This window comes from Astatotilapia calliptera, chromosome 13 (genome assembly GCF_900246225.1).
Source record: "Astatotilapia calliptera chromosome 13, fAstCal1.2, whole genome shotgun sequence".
In the NCBI taxonomy this organism is placed as follows: Eukaryota; Metazoa; Chordata; class Actinopteri; order Cichliformes; family Cichlidae; genus Astatotilapia; species Astatotilapia calliptera.
Genome location: NC_039314.1, coordinates 18372269 through 18400143, shown reverse-complemented (window position 1 = coordinate 18400143; position 27875 = coordinate 18372269). Strand labels below are relative to the sequence as shown.

At 40.3% G+C, this 27875-nt stretch overlaps 1 protein-coding gene across 1 annotated transcript; it reads right to left on the bottom strand.

Annotated features, from left to right (window-relative positions):
* Positions 1-367: 367 nt before the first annotated feature.
* nkx1.2la (NK1 transcription factor related 2-like,a) lies at positions 368-2955 on the bottom strand. Its single transcript, XM_026190578.1, has 2 exons — positions 2579-2955; positions 368-1321 (listed from the first exon to the last, which is right to left on the bottom strand). Exons 1-2 carry the CDS (start codon positions 2766-2768, stop codon positions 711-713), a joined length of 801 nt encoding a protein of 266 aa, XP_026046363.1. The 5' UTR covers positions 2769-2955; the 3' UTR covers positions 368-710.
* Between the last annotated feature and the right edge of the window lie 24920 nt (positions 2956-27875).

Genomic DNA, 27875 nt, shown 5'->3' with positions numbered 1-27875 from the left:
CAAAAAGGCACGTCGATGATCAATAACAATCAATAATATCTGGAGACATTGTTAGTATGTGTATCTTGCCTGATCCTGGTGAGATTCCTAGTGATTTTTTTAACATAGGACAGCCCGTTTTTTAGGTGCATGTAGTTCATATTTAAATCATTAGTCATTTATTAATGAACTCTTAGTACAATCACTGTTTTGACTCATCAGGCGCTTAAAATTGGAAAGGTCTTAGTGAATATTCTGCAAATGTACTCTCATTTTAATGCTGATACAAGATACACACATACACGTTTCATGTTTTTTATTATTATAAGTTACACTGATAATTTTGTATAAATGGCAAGAGAAAAACATGTACATTCACTTGGGAGGTAGAAACAGTTTACCAATATGCCACAGGTTCAGGTGTAACACAATATGCTGATACAGAATATGAGCTGTCAAATCAACTGTTGAAGGGTGTGTCGGCAGATCCAGTCACAAGCTATTAGTGCAGAACTAAGAAACACTTAAATAATTGCTTAAATTATGGTTGAGCTCACAAGTTATGGGTCACTTATTTTGGAAATATGGCCTTTTATAGGGCATTGATAATTTTAAACTCTCATCGTGGTGAGTCAGTTTGACAACGTGAGCATTTATTTTGTCCCAAAGTGTTACAAAAATTCACTTTTCTCTGAGTATAACCAGCTTCAACATATCAGTCTTGGTTTGTTTTATAAATGTGGATTAAAGTAAGACGGCTGGACGAATCCGCTGGACATGAAGGGATGCAGGAGCCCTCCAGTGGTTGAAAGCGGAACACCACCCGCTGCGTGGAAGATCACATTTCCAGAGGTGAAGTTGGAGAAAGTTTGATGGAAGCTGGCAGAGCTCGACCCACACGTGGCTGGGTTCGGACTAACATTAATAAGGGAGTTAGAGCCGGGCTGCAAGGTGCTGTCCGCCCCGGGGTTCTGCTTTTTCCACTTGGTCCTCCGGTTCTGGAACCAGATTTTCACCTGGGTTTCGGTTAGACTTAGTGACAAGGCCAGGTTTAGTCTCTCGCACACAGACAAGTACCGAGTTGCGCGGAACTTGTTTTCCAGGGCCACAAGCTGTTCGTAAGTGAACGCTGTTCTGGCTCGCCGTGGTTTGGCACAGGCCTGGTCCGGGCGCCGGCGCTTGTGCGTTGACTGGTCCTGCAAGGTGACCGCTGACTCCCCGTCTCCACTGTCCTGTTGCCCGGTCAGACAGGGCTCCGTGTCCGCAGGTGGGGAGAGAAGATTGGGGTCTACAACAACTTCGGGGTGCCTGGAGAGTGCAGATTGTTCATCTCTTGCATCTTCTGTGGTAAAAAAAGAAAAAGAAAAGTCAGTTCTCATCCTGAAAGTCGCAGCAGCAAACCCAGTGGAGAATTGCCCAATTTAAATATTATTTATTTTCCTCTAAAATTGAGTTGAGCTGCAGTTGTGAGGTGTTAGTTGACAAAGTATGAGAAGAAACCGGAGTTTTCCTTGCTCGGGCAAAATTAGGTGACAAATTTTTGAGGTGATTCGCAAGACTGAGCTGTGTTTTTAAAGAGGTTCTTTATTTGATTTTAGAGGAAAACGGTGACATTTAAGTGAGTCTGTTATTTAAACAATTGGGACCAAACGCCAAGGAGTGAATTTAACTCCGTGGTGCTGAAGGACAGTTCCTGGCAGGACAGACATCACTTGTAACCTGATTAGGAAATGTGTGTTCCTTGTGGAGTGTTTTTCCTCTTTGTTCCGTGTGAACTGCAGTTTACCAAACATAGAAGGCCTAGGAGTTGACATCTGTAAAGCGTTTGATTAGGATCCTGGGGTCGCTGGAGCGGAACAAAGCATAGATTCTGAGGAGAGGAAGATTTGGTCACTAATCCTTAAATAATTTATAAACCACACAGAGCCTCAAATGTCATGTTGCGGAAAGAAATCCCGTCTAAATCCAGCTTCGCCACCTCAGCCATGACGTGCTAATGGAGTTTCATATTTGCGGGTGGATCGATAAATGTCATCTATTTAAAGGGAAGTTTTAATCGAACGATATTTAGGATCAGACATGGATGGGGTGTGAAGTTTGTACCTGCAAGGTGCTGGAGGGAGATATGCAGGATGCAGTAATGGGATATCGATCAAAGCGCGCAGAGGCATCCTCAATGGGACGATTTAAACAATTATCTAGCCTGCCTGTCCCAATGCCAATCACATACTGGGGCTCTGGGAGCAAGCCTTTGTGGCTTCCTTGAAAGGAAACGCAGCCTTGGAAATTAAGGGAAGGTCATACAGAGATGACAATAAATCTGAGAGATAGCGCCTCACTTTCTGCTATTTGGTCTCGGCTTGGAGAAAATAAAACTTTTCAAGTATTTCAAATATTTAACTTTTTTTATACGTCCTCATGTTACAGTGTTCAGACGTCTCATTTAGGCATTCAGTTATAAATATGCACAAGATATGCCTGTGTGTTTTTAAGGTAATTTACAGATCCAGGCACACAAACAATAATATATTTAATGAAAAGATTAGAGCCAAGCTATGAGGTGTGTTTTAAAATAATAAAATTGAGGCGTTTTCTCTACCTGCTTCTGTGCGCTCGAGTCTGGAGTCTCCACCTGCAGTGCTGTCCGACTCCAAAGTTGTTCTCTCCGCGTTTGGCGCAGGTAATAACTTCTCCTTGATGATGGAAAGTTCGTTTACCTTCTTACTGTTGAATTTGTTCGGATCCAATATGTCAACTATAGAAAAGGAAATCTTATGACTGGACGTCATTGTCACTTCTTCAGCTGAGGCATCCTTTACGCAGAAAGACTCTTGGAGATAGATGTGCTGATGTGCTCGATTACGCGCCCGGAGAGAAACTTCTCATAGCTTAGTCTGCTCCTTGTTTTCAAACTTCATCAGACCGGGTTCTGTGGCGGTGATCACCTCCTAGTGTTGTGTTCACTCCTCTGCTTCAGTCTGTCAGTCTCGCAGCGTGACCGGAGCGCAGTCTTTAAAGCGTCTATCCCCCCACCCGTCTCCAAACCAGACACGTGACACAAACACTATTAGCGTTTCACACGACCCCCTAATGGGCTCAAAGTATTCGCCGATAATCACCCATATCATTAAATTCCGCAATTCGCGACCTGAAAGTAAATTGTGCACAGATGGCAGTTGATCCATATCAGAGATCGCCCCGTCTCCCCAAATTGGACCCTCTCTCTCTCCCTTTTTTTGTAGACATCACTAGGACGGAGACTTTCGTATATCTTTTAGCAGAAATCAGGGGTTTTCAGAGTCTCCCTGTAAACAGATAGCTGTTTATTTGCTGCCACTGAAATTGTAGGCTTGTAAAGTAACCAGATTATATTTAGATGTTGACTAAATATTTAGGAGTACACTGATAATGATTATTTACAAGTATTATGACAATATTGTCACTTCTAACACATTAGATTTGGCTTAAAATATTGCAAAAAGAAAAAAGAAAAAAGCATCTCTGATGGCAGTTTAAACCCTTCCCTCCAGAATGTTTGCCTATTTATAATGGCAGCCTTCTGATATAACTCTTTTATCTTATCTATCACGAAATTAGTCTTAATAGCCTTAGTCTCAGTGTTTTTAAGAGCCATGGACTGCAAGAAATGTATACATTTTAAGGATAGAAGATAAAGCCTCAAATGACTAGGTCTGTTCTTTATTGATAATTGAAGATGTAAAATTTACACGCATACTAGAGGAAATTAAACAAAGACATGGGAATTCATGAGGATTCACTAATCTATATGCTACATTCAAAGCTAAATTGCAGGCACGGTATAAATGCAGCTGATTGTTTTCTCACCTCATGCAATCGATTTATATTCACAGTCAATCGGATCCATAGTGCTTGCAATTAGTATTCAATAAAAAGTGACATGAGATTGTTTGGAGCTTCATGCCTGCTGATGGCTAAAATGGTGAAACCAGCACTGGATCAATATTCTCAGCAGGTGTCCAATAGAGATAAAACCTGATGGGTAACAGGCAGTTATTTTGGATACTGGGAAGCTAAACTAGTAAGTGAAACTGCACAGATCGTCTTGCTACAAACTTCTTTTAATCTTAGAATGATCTAAATTATTCTTAATACTTTATTTTGAGTTAATCCCCGCTCTTTTTCATGTTTTACTAGAAATAGACTTAAGAGTCATTGCCAAAATGTACTTGTGTAATAAAATTGTAATGTAAATTTTACTATCTAAGCCTGTGAGGTCCTTATGTTGTGAGTATGACACAGAAGGCAGACAAGCAATATCTCTGTAATACAGGCTACCAGTGCTGTAATGATTGTTAATGTCTTTGTTCTTTATTCTTTTGCAAAGTACCTCTTAACATTGGTTTTGAAAGGTGCCATATAATTAAAAAAATTACTTACTTTCTTGCTCATGGGGGATCTACACGTGTTTGCACACTGTTAAAGGCCCCCCTACACAGTTTCCTGTGTTACTTACACAGGTCAAGATGATTACTGTGTTACATGGGAGTTTTATTACTTTCCAGTCATAGCCTTCTGGACTGGCACAGTCTGTAGTTACATAGTCAAACATTTGTTGAAGCCACCACTACAGGGTGTCCGCATGTCAGCATTTACATGTGTATGGCACCTTGCACGGCCATTACTGTAGTCCCTCCATAAGAATAGAGCCCAGTGCACATTGGAGGTTTACAACTTCCTACGTGAAAGCCCAGTGGCTGGACATCTGTTTGAGTGGGACAAAAGGGACGAGCCTCGAGGACAAAGAGGCCCTCAGGTAGACTTCAGTGAGCGGGAACAGCAGCTGGTTCAGCTCCGAGTCTGTACGGGCCAGAAGGAGACTTCAAAGAGGAGGAGAATTCCTTGTCGAACACAGTGGGGAGCCAAAGAGACACACTTCCAGCCAAGACCCCCCTCCAGGGTCAGTAAAGTCATCACTTCACAGGGAGGCTGCCCCCAGTCTGCTAAACATCAGATAATTTGTCTTAATGGCAGGAGCAACATTATGAGCTCCAGTTCTACTCACACACTGTAGTGTCTTTTGTTTTCTCAAAAGTCCACAGTCTCCCCAAATCTCCTGTAAAGTGGGACTCAAACAAAGGCTCAGCAAGTGTCTGGTTAACCTTTAAGGGCCCAGTATATCCTCTGTACCAGCTGCCAAAACTTTTCAAGACATATTACTGAAGAATATAGTCATGGGCTTTTATGCTTTAGCACTCATGTTAATGTTGAGGGAGACAGTGGAAAGATGACAGGAAAAGAGTGTGGAAGAGTAAATGAGAACGATCAGAAAAAAAAAAGAAATTAAAAAAAAGAAAGGAAACTAACACATGTGAAATTAAGAACATGAAAATTTGATTTGATATCGCCTCTGTCAGTGCGCCCCAGGGCAGCTGTGGCTACAATGTAGCTTGCCATCGCCACTGTGTGAATGTGTGTGTGAATGGGTGGATGACTGAATGTAGTGTAAAGCGCTTTGGGGTCCTTAAGGACTAGAAAAGCGCTATACAAACGCAGGCCATTTTACCATTTTAAATATAATATTGTTAGGAGTTTTTGTTACCATTCTTATGTTGACATTTAGCAAAATTCTACATTGTGCTTCTAAGTGCAGCTTCAAAAAGCTGTTAGCATAGAAACAGCAAAGAAAAGAGGTTGAATGCTCTTCTTCGTTGCTTCATTCCAGTGTTTCTGACATATAACCTTTCAGTTATATTTGTAACTTACTTTTGATGTTGAGCTTGTTTTTCCCACATCATGTAGGCCTTTTCTGAACTGAAATATTAAAGAGGATTCTTTCAAATCAAAATTAATGGAATTTCACATTTTATGAATGTTAACACAAAGGCTTTTCAGTAACTCTGTTCAACATTTTAGTGTAAAAAAGCACTCACCTTCTCAGGAGCTACTTAGTAAAGTTGAGTGCAATCACCATTTATATAAGATTTTTGAGTAAATCAAGTTTTTATAGTGCGCAGTGTTTCACTGAAATAACAACAATGACTCAGGGGAACTTAAAAAAAAGTCTAATTTGATCCTTTAAAACCAACATAGTAGAGTGAAGTTTCATTGTTTTGGTTCTAAACTAAACTAAACTGACCAAACTGGCAGTTTTGTCTCTTAAATTAAGCACCTGATGGTCTGACAGTTTTATAAATAACAAAAAGTGTAAGAAGTCAACAGCTCTGAAACATAAAGAAAACCTGCCTGCTGTCAATCAATTTTTGAGTGCATTTAACATGCACATTAGTAGTTTTAATCATTTTTCTGGAGTTATCTCAACGCATTCTCTGTGTTGCAGGTCATTGGCACTGATGTGTGCCAGCGTAGCTCAATACAGTATAATATTCCTAAATGGGCATAAAACTTTTTCACCTTTTTTTGCCAGCTCTTCTGTGTTTACCAAATGCCTGTGGATGCTACAACCAGCCAGGCCTTCTTTCAGTTAGCCCTCTGTGTTTGTGTGACTCTCTGACAACAAGGTCAGTGGCATTGCCCAGTAATTGTCCTAACGGCCTGTATACCTGTTGGGTGGAGGCGAGTAATGAGAGTTTTTCATTACAGGCGGGACGGGTGAGTGCGCCTGGCAGATGCTGACAGGCAGCAGATGTGTAAAGTTGGGGGTGATTTGTAAAGGGGTCAACTGCCTCGCAGAGGAGATGGAGGGCGATGTGGGATGGGGGTAAATTATGCTGAGGGACACTGTCAGTCATACCACACTACTGTCACAACAAGGTAAAGGTCGGTTCATACATTGGTGTTGTCAGCTAGCGTCACAGGATAGTGTAGTCGGGTCAGGAAAGTGTGCAAACTTTGTACCAAATAATGACTGGAGGGTGGAGTTGAAAGGGTAGCCATTTTACCCAAGACTTGTTTTATCCACAGTCATGGAAAAACTGCCCTGAGTTAGATTTATGTGTGTTTTCTATTAGGTAGTTTTTGTGGTTTTTTTGGATGCACAAAGCTAAACGGGCCTGTTTCTGTTTGAATACCCAGTGTCTGAATCATGTACCTACGCTACAAGCATCTGGTGTACTACAATGGTCAGAGACTGAGCATGCAAAGCTGTAGCTTACCTTGAATGGATGGAGACAGATCACCATCGCCAGCCAACAGGGGACTGAGAGACACTGAGAGCATTACGGTCCTCACCATATCTGTGGCCCTTTTGTGTTTTTAGTTTTCCCTTTCCTCCTGTCTTCCATGTTTCTCTGCCTCTTTCTTCAACTTTAGTGTTAGTCCTAATGTTGCAGGTTAGTTATTTGTCTTTTGGTTACTTCTTATTTTACTTTGAAACGTTAGTTTTCACATGTGTCTTGTGATTTTACTTCCTCTGTTTGTTCCTTCTCTTGCTTTTATTCTTTTCTGCCCTACCTCGCTTGTTTCCACTTATGCCTTCTTCCCACCTGTGTCTCACTTACCAGTCAACCGCCTGTGCATATACACATAGTCTTGCATTTCCCTCTGTTTATCATCATATTAACCCTGTGCCTGCTCTCTTTGTTTGCTTTTTTATTTCTGCTGTCACTTTTGCTACAGAATGTGATGAGCAGCCTGTTTTTAAACTGTGTGAGGACACTGGAGCAACCAGAGGAAACCCACAAAGGCACAAAGACATCCACACACAAAGAGCGCGTCCAACCTAGAGATTGCAACCATGGACATTGTAAAACATGTGTTTTCCTGTTTTTTTTTCCTGTCTTATTTGCTCTGTACAGTGTCCTTGGGTGTTTTGAAAAGCACTTTTAATTGAAAATGTATTATTTTTTATTATTATTATAACTCTTAGATCTGCGAAGCCAATGTGGAAGTACCCTGAAGTGGCATTCTCTTTAAATGTCAGCAGGGGGCGGCTTCTCTAGTTGAAGAAAGTCTACCTGTTCTACTGAACTTAAAACACTTTCCTGGTGAGTTCGTGCACTCATGTTGAATAAAACATGAAGTTTTGTAAATTATGGTCATTATTTGAGGATTACAGACACTATGCTCACTTACAGACACCTTGTCAACAGCAAGTCGTTAGCCAGTGAGCATGGGGTGTTCCCAGTTTTGTGTTCAGATTCACTTCTTGCTCATCATGTCAGCTTTCAAACACCAAAATGATGACAGCGGAAATGTTCAGCTGGAGGCTTCATTTCATGACTTCGCCAATGGGTGGCATCACGATGGTTACGTCGATCGAATACTTGGAACTATATTTCCTGTAAAGTAGCAGTGCTGACCACTAGTGTTAGCCTGTTCTCTTCACTGTGGAAGAATTTAATCCCACGTTTGTGTCCAGAGCTTTACAAATTGAAAAGCTTCAGGAAATGCAGAATCTAGCCCACCAATCACAGTGAAAAGCTGCAATCAGCGCATAAAAGTGCACATGCAGTGTTCGATTTGAGACAAAATGAATTTATGAATATATCTGAATTTATCTGAACTCATCCAAGTATCTGAGGACAGATTGTAGAGAAAGGTTTGTGTCCTTTATAGGTATAAATTTATCAAAATCATGATTGTGGCTCATGAGAAAGATGAGAGCGATTAGAGCTCTTGATCTCATTTCTATTCTTTAACCTCAGTCACACGGTAACTGGATAACAGCATTAAACACTGATGTCATACTGGTAAAAACACTTAGAAATGAAATACAAACAGCAACGACTGCTTGGTGTAAATGTGTTACATAGCAGCGTTTTGTCATTTGTACAAAGCCAGGTTGGCTTAATTTATTGTCCCTGCTGGACTATAGATTATATGGAGTGCAAATTAGTCTACATAGGTATTTTGGCCAGCATCTCTTGTCCACACAAAAAATGCAATTGCAGTCTAGGGAGGTGAATGTCGTGGTGAGCAGAGGAGAGTGTGCACAATTAGAAAGACCAAGAGGATACAGGCAGAAAGAGCTGCAGCTGCCTGTTTTCCACAAGGCTGAGGCCTGCTAGTAATGGCTCTGGCATCTGCACAGAGCGCACTGTCACTCAACACAAGCATTGATTAGCCATTGTTCTGAGAAGGTCACATCATAATTCATTAACAATAATTAGTCCCGCAGTGCCACCTGCACTCCTTCTCTCGATTGCCCTGTTAAATTACGAGCAACCATCACGGTTCACGCGTGGAACAATGAAGATATATCTGCAACGTAAAGGCAAGAGCTATTAGTTACATTATTTAAATGGACCCGTTTAAACCTGGGAAGCTGTCTTTATGAAGGGCAATTAGGCACTAACCATAATTGATAATTCACGCTAATTACAATTAGGAAATATAAATAGTGGGTGTAGGATTAATCATCATTGCAGTTAAGCAGGGAGCAGCCACGGTGCAGGGCGCGTAGGTGTGATGGAAGGCGGTGGATTACACTCCATTCATCTCCATCTAGGGCAGAAACAGATTGTGTTTGTCCCTTTATATTTTTCCATTGACCATTATCTCTGTTTTGTTTCTGTGCCCTTGCTAAATAGTTCATGAGGTTGTGAATTTGTGAGACTGTAGTTAGTGAACTGCAGAATGAGCGCAGTGGCTGTGTAATGGCAGATGCAATTGGAAGGACTGGTGTCGTGCCATGCCCAAAATGAGTTCTCAATTTCAGCCTAGTTTTAGCATTGTGTGTTTACAGAAAATGTAAATTCTCAACAGGCATTTCCCTCAATAACTCAAAAATGGAGTTGGCCATTGCTTGGGTTCCTTTATGAAGCCACTCGTGTTGTATTTGCAACAAACCAGGTCACTTCCTAGATTACATTTTCTTCAAATCCTCTAGTCAAATAAAGCTTTCCCAAGGTCACCTCATCTGACCTTTGAGCTTGATTCCTCAGCTGCAGTGATGAAGATGCAAGTTGTAAGCCACATTAACATAAACAGCTCTTGACCACAAACTCATAACACAGTTAGATCAAATCTATTTCCCCTTGTTAAGAAATTCAGGCTCTTGTCTTATTGATGTGCACTGGTAAGCTTAAACTACACTGCAATCTGTGAGTAGAGAAAACACTGGTTTGAAGATGGCAGCTTGTGTTTTGCAAATTAAACAACACTGATAATGCAGCGTACTCTTTGCCTTTGTCTTTGGTCTGAGAAGGCACAACAGTCTGATTTAAATACAAATACCAAGCTGTCTTAGCTGAGCAAACAAACGAACAGCAACTGGCCTCTCTGGTAGGTATGTAGGCATGTTGACTCAGATGTGCCCCCATTAGACTTTATTGCCTTATTCACAAGGGATTTGAATTAATCATTGGCGTTTGTATGTGTGTGAGAGAGAAAGAGAGAGAGAGGGGGAAAGAAAAGAGGAAGACGCTGCTTTATTCCGTGCAATTATATGCAGAATTTAGCCCGCTTCATGCATATGGACTACACAACGATGGGGGGGTTCTTTTGGTAAGTGATTTATGATAATGAAGAGCAAATTCTACATTGTAATCGTCTGCCATCTTTCATCTGTCCTGAGGTCAGAGATACTTTCCAATCAAGGTGTCTCTGTTATATATTAACAGTCTTTCTGAAGTGTTCTCTGATTTATTTTTTTTTTTTTTTTTTTGACTGAACCGAGTGGAAAAAACTTGCATTTGGCCCTTATTTTTATAAAGAAATGTTCTGTTCAAAATCTTGCACAAAATAAGAATTCTTTTTTTTAGATCCACGGTCTTCAAATGGGGCCCCACATCGTGAGGCCCCCACTGTCGCTAGCAGCCGGTGGTAATTGCTACAGTGAGAGCTGGATCAGTGGAGCCGCTCTAATCAATAAAGTCTTCATCAACCATTTCCCCTGATGATTCTCCCTCATTTCTCCCTTAATTGTTCTTTTTCATCAAACAAGGTCTGTGCCGTGAGCATGTGTGTGCGTCTTTGTACGTTTGTGTGCTCCCAGGAGTTTGTGCTGCGGTCTTCCCTCTCAATGGACTGTGGCTAACAGATTGCTAATGGAAGCTGAGCTGCAAACAGCAAAGGGAACCTTTGCCTCTCATAACTAGACTGTGACCTCCATGGGAGGAGGATTAGTGTTGATCCAGCTTCCCTAGAGCAGCTTCACTGCTGACACTGAGCATGACCAATGACTCATACAAGGCCTTAAAAGTTTTGTGTTATATTTTAGCCATTCACATTAAACTCAAAGGTAGCCCTGATATATCTCGGATTTATTATAAGCCCATAAATGTAGTAATAAACTGCAGTCATAGGGTTTAATTAATGCTCTGGCACATATGAAATAGCAGTTAAGGACTGATTCCTACCTGCTAGAATGGATCTATTTACCCAGTGTGCATTTTACATAACCCTGATAATATACAGGAAAATACTTTACTGTATGCTTTCATTTTCAGTGTAGAATTACGGAGACTTCTAGATTTATTTTTCCACTTTAAGATACAAGCCTCTAATATCTCTGCTGCCAAATAACTGAAACAATCAATACTGCCTTTCCTCATTATTTTTTTTTACATACTATTTCTGTAACCTACAAAGAGTTAAAGATATTATTTTTGTATTTTGTACTGACCCTTTACAGAAGCAGTTTTTTGGCATAAAAACAAACAAACGTGTTTAGAGCCATTCTTGCTCATTGCATAGTTGATGATATTTTCATAGTAGATTGTTTTTTTAAAGGATGTAAAGCAAAAATATTGTCCGCTTTTTCTGTTTAGCTTTTAAGCATCTCCTGAAGATGTTTTCTTGTTGGTTTTCATAGCTGTGCCCTGTTCTAGTGCCCTGCAACCTTCATCCTCAGACGTTTTGGCCCATGGCTGCCAAAGAATCGGAAATGATTGGGGTGTAATTGTTTTCCTTTAGCGCTTATTGCCCTTCTGTGCTAATAAAACGGTTAGGGTCCAGGGGGAGGTTTGATTCCAGTGGGAGGAGTCCCTGGCTTTCATAAAGCGTCCCCCTTGGTTGTCTGGCTCTGCAGGCTCCACTGCCCATGTGGAGCATCCTGTAGTCAAAGGGCCGAGTGCAGAAGGGGGAAATTGTAGGATATTTGTTAAAGTTAAATTGGCACTTGTGTTTTTTTAGGGCCAAAACGGTCCAAAGCAGAGACACCAAACTGCACATTGTTGATTCCCATTCCAGCAAGGTTGATGTAATAAAACCTGTAGGTGTATGAAAACAGATTAAAGAGTTTACAGATTTTCAATGCACATTAAGAACTCTTCACTAAATACTTTAAATTATTTTGTGACTCACCAATAAATCTGGTCAGCTGATCAGAGTATTGTCTGTCAGAGGTGCAGTGGGTCATTAATTGTTCTTAATAAGATATGACTGGACAGTCCATGAAATTAAAACGAGTTGACTTCACTTTAACCCGATTGATTTCAAGAGCCACTTGCCAGATTTCTTTTTAAAGTCTTTGTATAAGCTCAGTATCATTAACTTCACAGTTTTCTATTTCAAACTTGGAGCAAACCACCAAGTGAGAAAGATATACTTAATCATGATTCAATATTTTCTGAAATCCATTTCCTATTTTGCAGAATCAGAATCTGAAACATTTAAAGCATCAAAGTATTTTATTTATGCTTCAAAATTAAGGGAATAATTGTGGCATTGCCCATAAAATATAATTCATTTCAATTTTTAAAAATCGCTGAGCTAGAGTAACTTTCTGCACATTAATGCTTTTTGACATTAGCAGCAAATTTTGCCATTAGAGCTCTTGTACTGATGCAATTAATGCTGCGTTGGCACGCCATCAAAACAGTAAATATGTTCTAGATGAATCTGTCCTATATTAAGATTTATGAAACCTTTAGGGTTGTTGACTTACAAGACTTGAGAAAATTAGGTTTGAGTTGTCTAACAGCCGGGCCACTCATCTCTTCAGTAAACTGCCATATATCGTGCCGCTGTGGGTTTTATCGACATATTCCATTTCTGAAGTCTTTACCTTTTATGACCATTTTCATAAATTTTGCCCGGGACAATCTCAGTTCTCTGTGGGGTGATAGAAAGATCATCTCGGGGGTGTAGTTTGATGCTTCAGCACCCTCTCACATGCACATTTGTACACACACAGAAACACACACACACGTATATATTTATACTATGAGCTGTGTGGCTCACTCTCTTTCCTCTTTCTGTCTCCTGATCAGAGATGGCCCCTCCCCGCTCAGTGATGAAAATGATTCAGACTCTCCCAGACGTCAAGGGAGAGGACGGAGAGTGTTGAATGAGTTTACAGATGATGAGAGTCTTAGATCGGGACAGTCTGTATTTACAGCTCAATCACTTAACAGAGCAGGCCTCTCTATTAGACCCCGATCTATCTGGCTGGGTGACAGTTAGCAGCAAATAGGGGAGTATAAGGGACAAGGAGGGCAACTGATAAGACCTCTGGGACACTGAGAGATCTCTGAGGGAATAGCTTGAATTTCCTACCAGTAATCCATTTATGTTAGTTAAGATATTGGTCAATTACAGGCCATAGTCTATAATTTAAAAGTCTAATTTAAAAGGATGGTTGCAAGTGTATGAGTTAATAAGATTGCATTTCACCATCTGTTTTCTCTTAACTTTTATTTTTGATTCCAGATTGAAAAATCTCCAAATTTTAATCCCAGTACATAACAGAATCACAAATACATCCAGCGGTCCATCTTTGGCCACTTATGGAGGTCAGCAATTATGTGAGGGCAGCAATCTAAGCAAAGACACCCAGACCCCCGTCTCCTCAGCCACGTCCCCCAGTTCATCCAGGAGGACACCAAGGCATTCCCAAACCAGCTGAGAGACATAATCTCTCCAACGCGTCCTGGGTCAGTCCCAGGGCCTTCTCTCAATAGGATATGCCCAAAACCCCTCACCTAGTAGGTGTCCTATATGCCCAAACCAACTGCTTTTTCCCACATCTTATCCAAGCCTCATAAAAATCAGTGCACTGTGGGTAAACGAAATTTAAAACACTTAAAAATAAACACAAGAGGATAATTCAATGCAGGACTGTTAACCAAAATAAACAAAAAAACTAATTTTCTTTTGCCTTTTGTCATGTGTACACAGATAATTTAGTTTTTTAAATATAACACTCAAGATTTTAAACCCAAGTATGCTGGATGTGAATGTTGTTTAGTCATAAAGTGTTTTATCCAGGCAGACCTAATACATAGAGGCAGACAAACATTCCCACTCACACTGACACCTACAGCCAATTTAGAATCACTAATGTACCAAACGTGCATGTTATTGGACTGTGGGAGGAAGCTGGAGTACTTGGAGATGCCCCAGCTGGCCAGTGGATTCAAACCACTTATTGTGAGGTGGCCTGTTGGTGCAACACTTACAAACTCAAGGGGAATTTCAAAACTATCTGTTTTAAGGGGCTTTTTAAAGTCTTGTTGATATGGAAGTTAGGTGGAAAGTAGCACCAAGTTATCTTTTAGTATATTCCAGAAATATATATTCAGTTATAGAAACTGAATATATTGAAGACATTCTAAGGTTTAAGGTTAAAGTTTGGCTCAAATTACTGGTTTAAACTCTGGAACCAGAACATATGACTTCTTACGTTGGATTATGAATCGGGGTAGTATCATGCTGCCTCATTCTGTGTATTATTTAAGCTGAAATCTCAGGTCATTAGTATTACATTATTGCTTATCTCACAAGTATCAACATCAGTTTACTTCATTATAAAATACTCAAACTTAAAAAGGCATTAGAAATAATTTTACATCATTCAGATTTTAAAGATTGTGTTTCCCACCATAAGTCATTCTTTTTTTTTTAAAGTACAAACACTTTATATCTTATCCTAAACTTCTGATTGCCCTTCGTAGCATTATTTGCAATATGGTCATTCAGTATGGTCATTATTTTCCTCTCAGAGAGAGGAGTGAGCTGCTGCTTAATATTTTCTCTGTCAGAAGAGGGAGCTGTGACTTTAAAGATCTTACCTCAAACGTTCCCCAGCAGCCTCAGTTTATTCATCTGAACAGGTTATAATCAAACAAATGACACAAAATAACAAACAAAATGTGTTAGCGAGCTTGAAAGTGCAGAGGAGAGGGAAGGGAAAATGTCACATACTGACTTTTGCTAGAAAAACTGGAAATAAATGCAGTGATTTATCAGAACTTATCAGAACTTATCAGAACTTATCCAGTTTCCTCAAGTTGTTTTAAGGACTCTGCACGCTGAGATATGCCAGGCTTTCAACTAATAGCTCTTGGGAAATTTTCTGGAGGAGTATACAATCATTTTAGGTCAATTTTTTGTTAAACTGTAAAACATTTTTCTAATTTAGCTCCAGAAAACATAAAAACCAACTGAGTGAAAAAAGAGCGTATATCCGAAGAAGAACTTTGAAAGACCAGAAGGCTTCTACTTAAACCACCTTTAAAGAAATTCTTTGCTCCTTAGAGCAAAATATAAAGAAATGAGGAGCATCTAGAGACTTTTTCACACTGTTCAAAGATGTCATGACCTGAGAAAAGAAAGACAAACAGAATAACATTAATAACCTTTTATAATTAATTTTTATAATAAAGGCACAGCAAACTTGAAGACAAGTCAGCCCAGACTGGCTGTTCAGTTTCTAATCACCTCCATGCAAACAAGATGATATGCTGCCATCTGCTGGCTCTTCACAGTACTGTAATGAAGTCCTGTTGTCCAAGCTGGATTTCTTTCCTGGAGACTTTAATATTTTTATCACCAGATTTAGTCTTTACATGTTCCATCTACAGTAATAAAGTTCTCCAAGCCACATTATTCCTAAAACATACAGTTTCCTACATGCGTGTGTGCCTGTGCTTGTTTTGCACAGTGAGGCTCCTGGATAGGCTTTATTAAGTATGAGCGTCACCGGCAGCACAGCGTGTTCCTGGGGGAGAGTGAAATATGTTGTGTAACAGTCTGTGAAATGATTAGTGGCCCTAACAAGGACTATTAGAAGATGAGCCGGGTCAAGATGGGGTCATCAAAGGATATAAACACACAAACACACACAAACACACATATATACACCCTGTCACCTGTGTTTGTTAAACATTAGCAGTGTTATTCTGGGTCATCTCAGTTGGCAGTTGAAGGAAGGTTAACTGCTAGATTGTTGCCTAAGCTACACACACACACAGCTGCCATGCTGAAGTATCAGTGTAGCTCTCCACCCGGCATCATCTATCTACTGCCACATAGACTCTGCTCAGGTTCAAAGACACTGGCTGTCTCTGACTACATATCTCTGACAGCTGCCTCTCTGCCAGGGTGCTGAATAATCATCAGCAGATTTATTGGTGTAGTTATGGCTTCTCGAATTTCCCAACTTTAGGCCAGATAGGCATTTAGTTGTCTTTTTCTCGGTGTGTAAACAACATTTCAGGAAAAGACCTTAGACTATGTGTAAATATATGGAGTTTACAGCTAATGTAAAGTTACATTTACTTAAAACTTGAGTAGAATTTGTTCACATGTTGATTTTTTTGAAGGTCAGATGCACAAAGTTTGGTTCACTGCATAAATAGTTATCTGCTGCCCAACCCAAACCTGTTTATGTCCTGCTCCATGTTCCAACTCTAACTCTGTGCATGTGTTTATGTGCAGATGTGTGTGTGGGTTAACCTTTGCAGAGGAAGACATTAGTTACCATTATTTTGCCAATTCAAAACCAAGAACCAAAGCTACTTACTAACCAGTAATGGTTTTCTCTAATCCAGTATGCTCTTACTTCATGATTATATTTCTCTTAACTGTATCTATTATGTGGGCATGCACTTATGGCCACTTTATTAGGTACACCTAGCTTTCAGAACTCCTTTAATTTGACATGGGATACATTCAGCAAGATACTGGAAACATTCATCTGGCCTCTGACATTTTGGTCCATATAGACAAGACAACATCATGCAGTTCCTGCAGATTTGACAGCTGCACATCCATAATTTCCTGTTCCACCACATCCCAGAGGTGCCCTGTTGATCTGAGATGTGGTAAGGGTGGGGGCTGTTTGTGTACAGAAAATTCACTGAGATGTTTAAGAAACCATTTTGAGATGGTTTGTGCTTTGTTACATGGCATATTATCCTTCTGCAAGTAGTCTTCATAAGATGGGTACGCTATGGCGATACTCAGGTAGGCTGTGGCAATAAACAATGCTCAATTGGTACAAAGGAGCCCAAAGTGTACCAAGAAAATATCCCCCACACTATTATACCACCAGGACCCTGAATGACTCATAAAGGACAGGATGGAGCCATGTGCAAAATTGCTGCTCACTGGATGCTTTCTCTATTTCAGTTCCCTGTAAACCACAAAGATATTAAAGCAGTTTCTGAAATACTCAGTCCAGCTGATCCGTGCCATGAAAGTCACTGAAATCAGCTTTCTTGGTCTGTACTTCAGCAGGTTATCTTCACCGTGTGCCTAAATGTACTAAGAAATGAGCAGTTGCACAGTTCTACCTAAAAGTGGATAGCCCTGTGGCCACCGAGTGCTAAATGTCATCCTTCTGTATTGTTATCTCATTGCCTTAGATCATTATGTCTCTTTAAAGAACATCAGCAAATTTAGTTCTTTGTCTTTGTTCATAATATCCGTGTTTATGTTTGTTATGAAATGGATTTGCTCACAATATTTCATGTGGATAGTAAGCATGACTCAATAGGAAAAACTAAAAGCAGAGAAATCAGGTTCCCAAACATTTCTACATTTCAGTGTCAGGGGTCACATTAACAGAATCTGTCTATTTTTCCAGACTAAACTTTAAATAATTGCACAAGAAAAACCACATCAACACATTTTTTCTTTATCTCAGGAGGATTTTTTTTTATCTTGCATAAGTTCAGATTTATTGATTCTCCAAAGGGAGTGCTGAACAAGATAGTGCCAGCATTCATCTGGTGCCGACACAACAAGCGAGGTTATGAACAGTCATAAAACTTTGTCACCAACATTTAAAAAAACAATACTCCCTGAATTGCACGACTAACAGGTTATTCCAATGATTAAAGCTCCCATTCATATGATTTATAGCATAATAAATCACTTCCACTAATGACTGCTTAAGTTTTGATTCATCATCTTTCACCATCTCTCTGGAGCTGACCTTGTGGTGCACAGCATAGAGGAGTTCTATTAATTACATCAGATCCATAAAATTAATCCATGGATGGTGTTGAAATCTTGTCCCAGAGTCACACCAGCTCTGTGACTGTGCAATACCAAATAAAATGTCACTGGAACTTTTAATAGTGTGGCAACTGTTTAAAGTCAGTTGTGTTAATATAACGACGTGCTGTTTACATTAAAAACAGTAATGCAATTTTAACTTGTGCATGTCCTTTTCATTAAGTGCTTTTGCAGCAAGAAAGACGTAAATTTGGCTACTGAGAAATTTGTTATGTTGTATTTGGGGTATTTCAAGCACAGAGTGTCCTTTGACATCAGTGGTATTCTAGACTTTCTCCTTCTTCTTCTTCTACCTTGTTCCTTTAGGAGTCGCCACAGCTGATCCTCTGTCACACCAACCCTCTGCATGTCCTTCACCACATCCATAAATCTTCTCTGTGTTATTCCTCTCTTCATCCTGTCTGACAGGACCATAGTCAACATCTTTTGCCTAACATCTCCACCATCCCTCCCCTGCACATGTTCAAACTTTGTCTCCAAACCACTCAACTTGATCTCATAGTGTCTACTCTCAAATGACATCAGAGTATCTTCAGCTCTGCCTCCTGTCTTTTTATCAGTGTCACAGTCTCCAAACCATGCATCACAGCAGGACTCAAGACCGTCTCGTAAACTCTCTTCTTCACCTCTTTTGTGTACTGTCTATTGCTTTGGTTGGCGACTCCAGATATTTAAACTTGCATCTATTGACTTCTTCTCTCCCGGCTCACTTCCACCTGCCCCCTACTCTCACTGAAGATCACAGTGTCATCTGCAAACATCATAGTCCACAGAGACTCCTGCCTGACCTCATCTGTCAGCCCCTCCGCTACCGTTGCAAACAAGAAGGGGCTCAGAGCAGATCCCTAACATAATCCCCTCTCACCTTGAACCCATTTGTCACTCCGACCCCACACCTCTCCACGTACTCTCAGTCCTCATACACGTCCTGCACCACCCTCACATACTTCTCTGCCACTCCACTTCTGTCCTAGACATTTCAATACCTCCCACAGGTATGCCATCTGGGCCCATACCTCCCACAGGTATGTCAAGTGTACTTTAGACAACACACTCAAATCCATCAGTGTAATGGATGATAAACATCCTCTGGATTCTAAACCTCTACACTCAGGCATGAACTTCATCTTGATTTCCCACATGCTGCCCTCCTCTGTAAATATTGTTTTCATTCCTTTTGATCTATCATTGAAAGAAGAATCCAGCCATGTTTACTGAGAAATGCTTCATAGTTCTCGACTTTTTTTGCCTCCTCAAATCTTCCAGATAAGCACTGGCTTCTTGTATTGTTGTGCCAGTCTTCCAGGCAAGCGGTCACAGTGTCTTGAACACTAAAAAAGTATGAGTGTTTTCTTATTTATTTTTTCTTTCAACATCCTTCTTATCACAAAAGATCATTTTTATGTCTTTCTTGATTTTAATTTTGTCTGAACTGTTTCTTCTGCTTTGTCTGGAGTCGATCCAGCTCCTTCTGCAACTTTCAGATTAGAATCTTTAAGGTAATAAAAAGTTGCGTGCCTATGCATTCTTTCATCAGCTGTTCATTTATGACAGGGCTTTTTTGTGTGTGATAATGACAGCCCTGTGGCTCTAGTAAACATAGACAGACACAAAGAGAGACAGCGGCAGAACTCAATGCTGTGACAGCGTTTCTCGATGGCAGTTACGAGAGTCTGCCAAAAACGGAGCATGTGCACACAACCTGAAAAAATAAGCGCAACACAAACATGCATAAATGGAAGCAGGATCTTTTACTGTCACGACATAATCTTTCTCTTGAACAAGCACACATTCACATCTGCAACACCCGAACACAAGAGGTGTACACAGAGTTACTACAGGAATTTACATATCTACTCTGTCAGTATTTGTTTTGTCGTACTAGCAGAGGCCGAGACATCCCTTCAGGGGATTTGTCAGGGCTGCCAAAGCACAAAAAAGACACCGTAGCACACTCCACTTCACTATCGTGAGTCAGTGCCAAGCCTGACCGTCTTCATTCCTTGATGAAACACTCTTATCTTTGGCAGCATTAAAACCAAGGAGGCACCCATTGCACCATGTTTTCCCATCGCGCAACTCATACCTTTGACCCCTCCAACTCCAGCCTATAAACACCTACTTTTCCCTCAGTTCACCCTCTTCCCATAGCAGACCTTGACTCATGCACCCCAGGGGCCACCCAATGTGAAAAGCCAGACACCCCACCCCCACAACTACTCGAGCTCATGACCCCCTAAGACCACAACAGGAACCACATTCTTTCCTTTGTGGCCAGTCTTTCATCCTTCTTCACTGCCAGAGCAACAGAAATAACCTGTAAAGGAGTATTGTGTGGCAAAAACGAGGCCTTGTGTTCTGGCTGTGCCATGGCGGGATGATAAAATAAACACACGGTGCTCTGCTCTCTCACTTTCTTTTTTGATTGAATCTTTTTGCGTTATTATCTTTTTTGCCTACATGAGGGAGTGACAGGTAAGTCTGGCCTAGTGCTTGCTTCATGAATGAAAAGATTTTCATGAAATCGCGATATGATGTGGTTTTGAGTATGAGTATGCTTAAGGAGTGTCAGTTGGTGGATCTTTCTCATATAAGTACAAGCTGTTCCCTTGAAACTGAGATAAGTTGGGGTGTAGCGAACACACCTAGTTTCATTTTTCTTCACGTTTTCTCTTCTTCAACTTTGCCCACACTGATAGCGTTCTCTTCTGAGAGTGCTGCCTCTGACGTCCTCACGCTAAACCTGAAGCCTTGTAGGAGTTTAAGAAGCTATGCGCATGCAGCTGCCGATTCTACCGACCCAGAGGTAGCAGCGATGGCAGCAGCAACAGAAAGTCAGGCAGAGTGAGACAGGATCTGACAGGACAAGACAGTATGAGGTGTGGTGTGTTTATCTTTTAGTTAGGCTTCCTTCATTACACACGCACTTCCTGAATTATAGATAACCCCCCCCGGAATTGAAGTAAACACTTCCCTATTTTTACACTGTATATTCATTTGTAAGGACACAATTACACCCTTTAAATTATATTCAAGTTTATATAATTTCAAGGAAGTTGGACATTTTGAGATTTGCATTGGTGGAGGTATAGATGAGGGTGGTCAGGCTACAGCCAGCAGCAGGTTAGCTTAGTTTAACATACAGACTGGAAACACAGGGGCAAAAAGCCACCAACTGTAGCTCTGTTGGTAGCTACCAGCATCCTCAAAGCTTACCTATTAACCAGTTATATCTCATTGGTTCACGTTAAACCCATTAAGTATGAAAATAACAAGTTGCCCATTTAAAGGACGTCATATGCTGACAGATTCTTGGCTCTGAACAGTAACTTCCTTGAGTCTCATTTGGTTGCCTAGCACGTGGTTCCAGCCAGGAAATAGTCTGCTAGATAACTCCCAATAAAACTGTACGCTGCAATTTTGGCACTTTGCTTCTTGTATGGATAAAATAATAAAGTGAGCGTCATGTACTGTTATACAGAACCGTGCCAACAGTCTCCTGCAGCTTTCAGTCTATGTGCAATGCTAAGCTCACCTGCTGCTGGCTATAGTTTCATCCTTTAAAGTCACAATGATAAATCAAGAAGGATTATCATATTGGAAGGAACAGCTTCACTATATAGTAAAACTAAACAACCATTAAGTAACCAATCCATGATATGCTGGATAATATCTAACCTGATGGGTAATTACAAACACAGATGTTTTGTAATCACTATATAGAGAGCACCAGCAAAAACATTCCAACACAAAATGATTCAGTAAAAGTAATGTAAAATTTAAAAAGTAACTAATTTAACCATTAGACAAATCTTACATCTTGACCACCATCACAAGGAAGTAATAATTAAATCAGGTTATTCTAAAATAGTTACAGTTAGCTCCATAATTTTTGGGACAAAAACACAACTTTTATGGTGTTTTTTAATCAAACACTCATGATGTGATTGAAGTGCAGACTTGCAGCTGTAATTCAAGAGGTTTTACAAAAATCTTTGCATTAACTGTTTAGAAATTGCAGCAGTTTCAATACTTAGTTCCCACAAGCAGTTTCACAGCCAGACAAAGCTTGGTCCCTTTTTATTTCATGAGAAATGAAACAGGCATAAGATCTAAGGTTGAATTTATATTTTATAGGTTTTCACTGTAATTACAAATAATGGCATCTTTGAAAAAAAAATTCTTTGTACAGATTAAGCGGAGATGCACTTGTACCAGTATGATGGGAAGAATGAGATCTGACACATACCACATTATCTGTCCAACATTGTGAAGGCAATGTTATGGCATTGGGTGTTATAACTGCACGTAGGATCAGATCACTAGTGTTTATTGATGATATGACAGCCGACAGAAGTAACAGTATAGATTCGAAAGTGTACAGTGCTATGCTCTATTCTCTAAAATGCTGCAAACCTGATCACACAAATAAATGATGACCCAATGCTTAATAATGACCCAGTCCAGTAGATCATGCTTTTCGGTTATTAAACACAAAAACTGAAAACAGAAAGACCCATTAACCTGTGCCTGTTGATTTTTATCAGCCATGGGGGGGCGCGTTGTGGGGTCTGCAGGCAGACAGATGGAGAGCAGAAACCTTACACCAGTCAGTAGAAGAGGAAGAGACGACTCCTCTGAGAAGTTTACAGTACCACAGCTGTTTGATCAACCTGCATCATCGGCACTGCATTTATCAGAAAAAAAATCCTGTGCCGATGTAGTGTTGAACTGACAGTTTAAAGATAGCACCATGCAGGGAATTCTCCCTTCAGTGTTTCACAAAAGAAGGAAGAGTGGTGTTTGTTTTGCATGTCAGATCACTCCCTCTCTTATAAAGCCGCAATTTCCATGTAACCACCGAGTGCTTTTCCTTCACTGACATTTGCTGTTGGACCAACACCTTCAGGGATCCAACAGGCCCAATGCCAATAACGACACGGTGTTCAAGTAATTCCAAGTAAAACACACAGGGCAGTGTTTGCAACAGGTTTACAGGCAAAATAAAAGGGACAGAAAGAGTCATCTACTTGGAAAAACCGGCAGTGCCACAAGCTTGGAGTTATTCCAGTCAAAGATAGAAGCAGACAAAGAAAACAGAATAAGCCACAGTGTTTGTTTGTTTATTCGGTTACTTTGTTTATTCTGAAAAATCTTTTTTTTTTTAATGGATTGCATTTATATAGCGCTTTTCTAGGCACCAAAAGCACTTCACAATTACACTATTCATTCACTCTCACATTCACACACTGGTGGAGGCAAGCTACAGTTGTAGCCACAGCTGCCCTGGGGCAGACTGACAGAAGCGAGGCTGCCATATCGCATCATCGGCCTCTCTGGCCAACACCAGTAGGCGGTAGGGTAAAGTGTCTTGCCCAAGGACACAACGACCAGGACAGAGAGAGCAGGGGGATCAAACCGGCAACCTTCCAGTTACAGATGAGCTTCCCAACCCCCGTAAGCCACGGTTTTTAATCAATACATGTATCATCTATGGGCTTAATGAAGTAAATGAAGAACTGAGCGATCATGTGAAAGATCTCAGTTGTTGTGATGAACCCAGAGAAAATTATTCCAACTTCTTTGATGATCTCAACTCGGCAGAGCGTTTAAGTAGACAGAGTGTTCTTTCAGCTGATTTGCTTGTTTCTTGTGCAGTAAGCAGATTTTTGAGGGATAAATCAAAGACTGTATATAAAGATAAGTAACCACTGTGACCAACCTTTGAGCTAATGTTTTGAACTCAATTTCTGGCATTTTGGCAGTTTAGCAGTTTAGCAGTTTGATGTCGTGCTTTTCTGAAGCCAGAAGCGATTGGATGAAATGGTAAGCTACCAGCTGTAACAATCTGTTAGTTTGCTTAGCATGCTGTGCCCGTCAACTCCAACAGTCATAATGAAATTTCTCATTTTCATCTGCAATAATTATAATGCCAACATCTCTCTAGAGATCACACCTACCTCTCCTTCCACATGCTTACATGGAAAGTCACAGGAGAAGAAAGCAGCAGCAGAGGTGGTTGCAAAGTAGCTTGCATGTGTACACCAAATGGAGACAGAGTAAATAAACTTAAAAAGAACCCCTTATATGAGATGTGCAAACCAAATACATAGAGAGCTATCAGGTAAGGTGTCAGCTGATGTGGGCTGGTGTTGAGATCAACTGGTCTGCAGAGAGTGTGACTAAGCTTGACATCTTCAGTAAAATATAAATTAAGTAATTATATTTGCTCACCAAGAAACTTCTTTAGCTGTCTGTTAATAAAAATAACCACATACCAAGACACATAACTGAATAGATATGTTTGAGTTTTGGTTCAGTGACTCATGTCAGTCAGTGTTTTCTGAGGGTTTTCTTTATTTTACATTATTAAAAAAAATCAAATTCAAATGATAAGCAAATTAGTTACCAGGAACATCAATGGGGTAACCAAATTAGAAAGTTATAGTATTAGTGAGAAAATCCGTTAAAAATTATGAGCACCAAAGTGTCTACGCAGTGTCGAAGTCTAGTTTAATGACTGGTGGATGAGGCTTAGCAGACATTTACTGTATCAACTCCAGTTGCTTATTTTGGGACACCTGACAAGCCATTCAAAAGATTCAAAAGGCTAAAAAGATCTTAATCCAGGCTAATAGGTTAATATCCTTTTTGAAGCAGTAAAGTTGGTTAATTTAACATGGTAGTCTATGGGGATTGGCTCTCTGTTTGGAGGCTGCCTAAAGGACCATTTGGTGAACTACAGTTTTTAGCATTTCTATCACAACTTGGTTGTACTTGTTTAATGCCACCTGTCTTGCATTCACAAGAATAACAACAGGCCTATAGCGCATCAGTTGCCACTACAAAAGGCAGATATTTCATAAAAGAGATAATCAAGGCAAACATTTAATAAAAAAAACAGTTAATACAGATAGCCAAAAATCTTTTCAAACTTATTTTCAGCTTATTCATCTGCCATTTGTGCTCCAAAAACATCAGCTATCTTGCATTCCTTTCTTATATTAGATACGCTTAAAGCCTTGAAACACAGTACTTCAGTTATTCTTACTTCCTGTGTGAGGACATCAATGTACAGTATATCAAATCCAGTTCTTATGGGTTACATCCTTAAAAGATTGCTTGCCAAAATGACTGGCTCCGAAATATTATACATGGGTGGATGTTTTTTCCTAATGTCCTGAACCTTAAATTTTCTGAATTAGAGGAAGCTTTTAGCAAATATTTAGATGGCTAAATTACAGGTGTGTAAAGATCCAAAAGAAGCTCAACAGTGTTTATGTGCTAATATGTCTAAACAAAAAAAATGAGATGAACACCCAGTGTGTTCTGTCTTTCTGTCAGTGCGGCCACAGTATTTTAAGTGGTGAGGCCGTGGGGAGAGCAAAGGAGAGACGAAACATATGACACAGATTTTAAAGCACTTTGTGGCTGATTTTGGCAGCTGGAAACACCACTATAACGTCTATGCTATGCACAGGGGGAAGATAAAATGGAGTGAAGAAAATGAAAGAAAAGAAGGAAATTGCCTTAAATGAAACCTCCCTTCTTTCTGCAAGGAGACTTTCCAAGTCTTTGAGTCCACCCAGATCCATGTAGATGGCTCCATATGGGCTTAAACCAGTGAGTATATGTTTACCAGTCTTCCCCTGCAGAGGAAATTAGAGAAGAGGAAAAGATAATCTGATAATTTCGCTTGACAGGGGCTGTGTTTAGTTTAATGCAGAAACAAAATTGTACAGCTTGGAACACTCAAACGTTACATGTGAGAGAGGGAAGAAAACAGAAGGAAAAGGAGACAGGTTAGTGGGGAAGAAAGAAAGGCCCACAGTGACTAATACTGAAAACAGAAACTGGGGCTAAAATCTCATAAAGCTCCTTCCACCTCCTCTTTTGACACCCAATCAATCAGTCCTTGACATTCAGTTCTCTGCACGGATCCACCCATGAACATATACCTTCATGTTGAACTATTTTGCTCTGCATATGTTACATAACAGTTTGTTGTTAGCTGACAGGAACTTTACCTGTTAACAGTGTACTCATATACATATTTCACTGCAATTTTTATGTCAGTGTAATGTTGATTTCAAATCATGTGGCTATCCTAAGTTATGAAAACTCCATAATCAAGTATTGCCTGAAGACAGGCTTTAAGAAACATTTACTCTTTTCAGGGGCATTTATCTGTTTGTTTGCTTGTCAGCAGTGCAAGAGCTGACTTACTTGTGCAACTCACTCCAAGATGTATGAAAAAATCAAACCGAGGGGGAGTACAGTCACAGAAGAACCCATTAGATTTTGGAGCAAATCCAGATCATTTCCTTTAAATTTGCTTGAAAGGCCATTGATCTTGTTGGTGGATGATGTGCTCTCTGAACTGGAATGGCATTTACAGATCCCTGCAAGGCCAATGTCATTTTATTTTTAAAGCCAAAAAGCAAACAGTTCTTCCTCTTCTTTTGCACAACCACTTTGTCTAGTGTCATCATGTTTGCCCTTGTGGTTTTTGTGTGAAGAGACAGGCAACCTGCACCCAGGCTTCCACTTTGAAAAGCGAAATTCATGAAAAATTGATATTGTCTTGGAAAAGGAGACAGTATACAACGAAATACAAAATATATTTTACAACCATTTAAGCTTGTAAAGTATAAGTGATATAGTGTGCATAAACATGCAAATTGTCTGGGTATCTAGAGTTTAGACAGTGTCAGAGGTTTGTCATGGGCTTCTTGGTAACTTCTCTCTGTGCCAATGTGTCTAGGAGCCAAAGTTTGTTGCCCGCATGTGTTTTTTGTCTCAGTGTCTGGCAGTGGCACCATTAAATGAGCTGGTGACTTATATCTCACGCCTCTTGCCAAGACATGTTTTTCCTCTGGACTGTTTTGTTAGTCTCCTCTGATCCTTTTCTAAATCATTTCTTTTCTTCATGCTGGCCATGTTTTCTTCTTTCATGTCTTTGTTTGTTTACATTCACACGGGATGGAAATCACAGACGCAGGAAGATGCAGCCAGGAACAAAGCTGCTCTCTCCTTCTCTTTGTCCTTCCTTCCCCTTTTCTCCTCACTGAAATGCACGCGGTCTGCATGCTTGGGGTTTCCAAACTAGCGTCTGTGTTGGGGGTCCCTGGAGAGCAACTCCGCCATAATAGCCGGGTGGAGTGGGCTGGCGAGTGCAGGGGAGGGAAAATGAACAGCATGCTATGGGGTTTTCCAAATCCTAGCTTCTTACAAGGTCTTTATAGACTACATTGTAGTGAATTTTACTCGTATTTACCTCAGGTGACAAAATATCCAGTGTTCGATGAGAGACAAAGAATGAAAAATGTTTGTGGCCTGACTGGCTTTCTCACACTTGCAAGCATTGTGAAAAACAACAGTTTGGCTTGTAACACTGTATATTTGTAGAGGACAAGTTTTTAAACTTGGCCGCATGTGTTATTGCTGCATTCTTGGTCCAGTACTTTAAACAACTCTCCCCTTCACAACTCATTATCTCCCCATCATGTTTCTTCTTTTCTCACAGAGAGAAGTGTGCACAGTGTGCACTCGGACTGTACGCCTGTGGTATGCATGCATGTCAGTGCTTATGCATGGGTGTGCACAAATATCTATGTCTGTGCGTGCGTGTGTGTGTGTGGGGGGGGGGGGGGGTGCGTGTCACTCTTTGTAGCAGCATGAGGATCCGTGTGTAAAAGAGTGGGCCATGCTACAACTGTAAATCTTAACAGGAAGCTTAAATTGGAGCATCAGTGACAGTTTAACTTCCT

Coding starts and splice junctions, on each gene's coding strand:
- nkx1.2la (XM_026190578.1), bottom strand. CDS start 2,768: ATGACGTCCAGTCATAAGATTTCCTTTTCTATAGTTGACATATTGGAT. Junction 1,322..2,578: donor ACTCGAGCGCACAGAAGCAG/GTAGAGAAAACG, acceptor TTTTTACCACAG/AAGATGCAAGAGATGAACAA.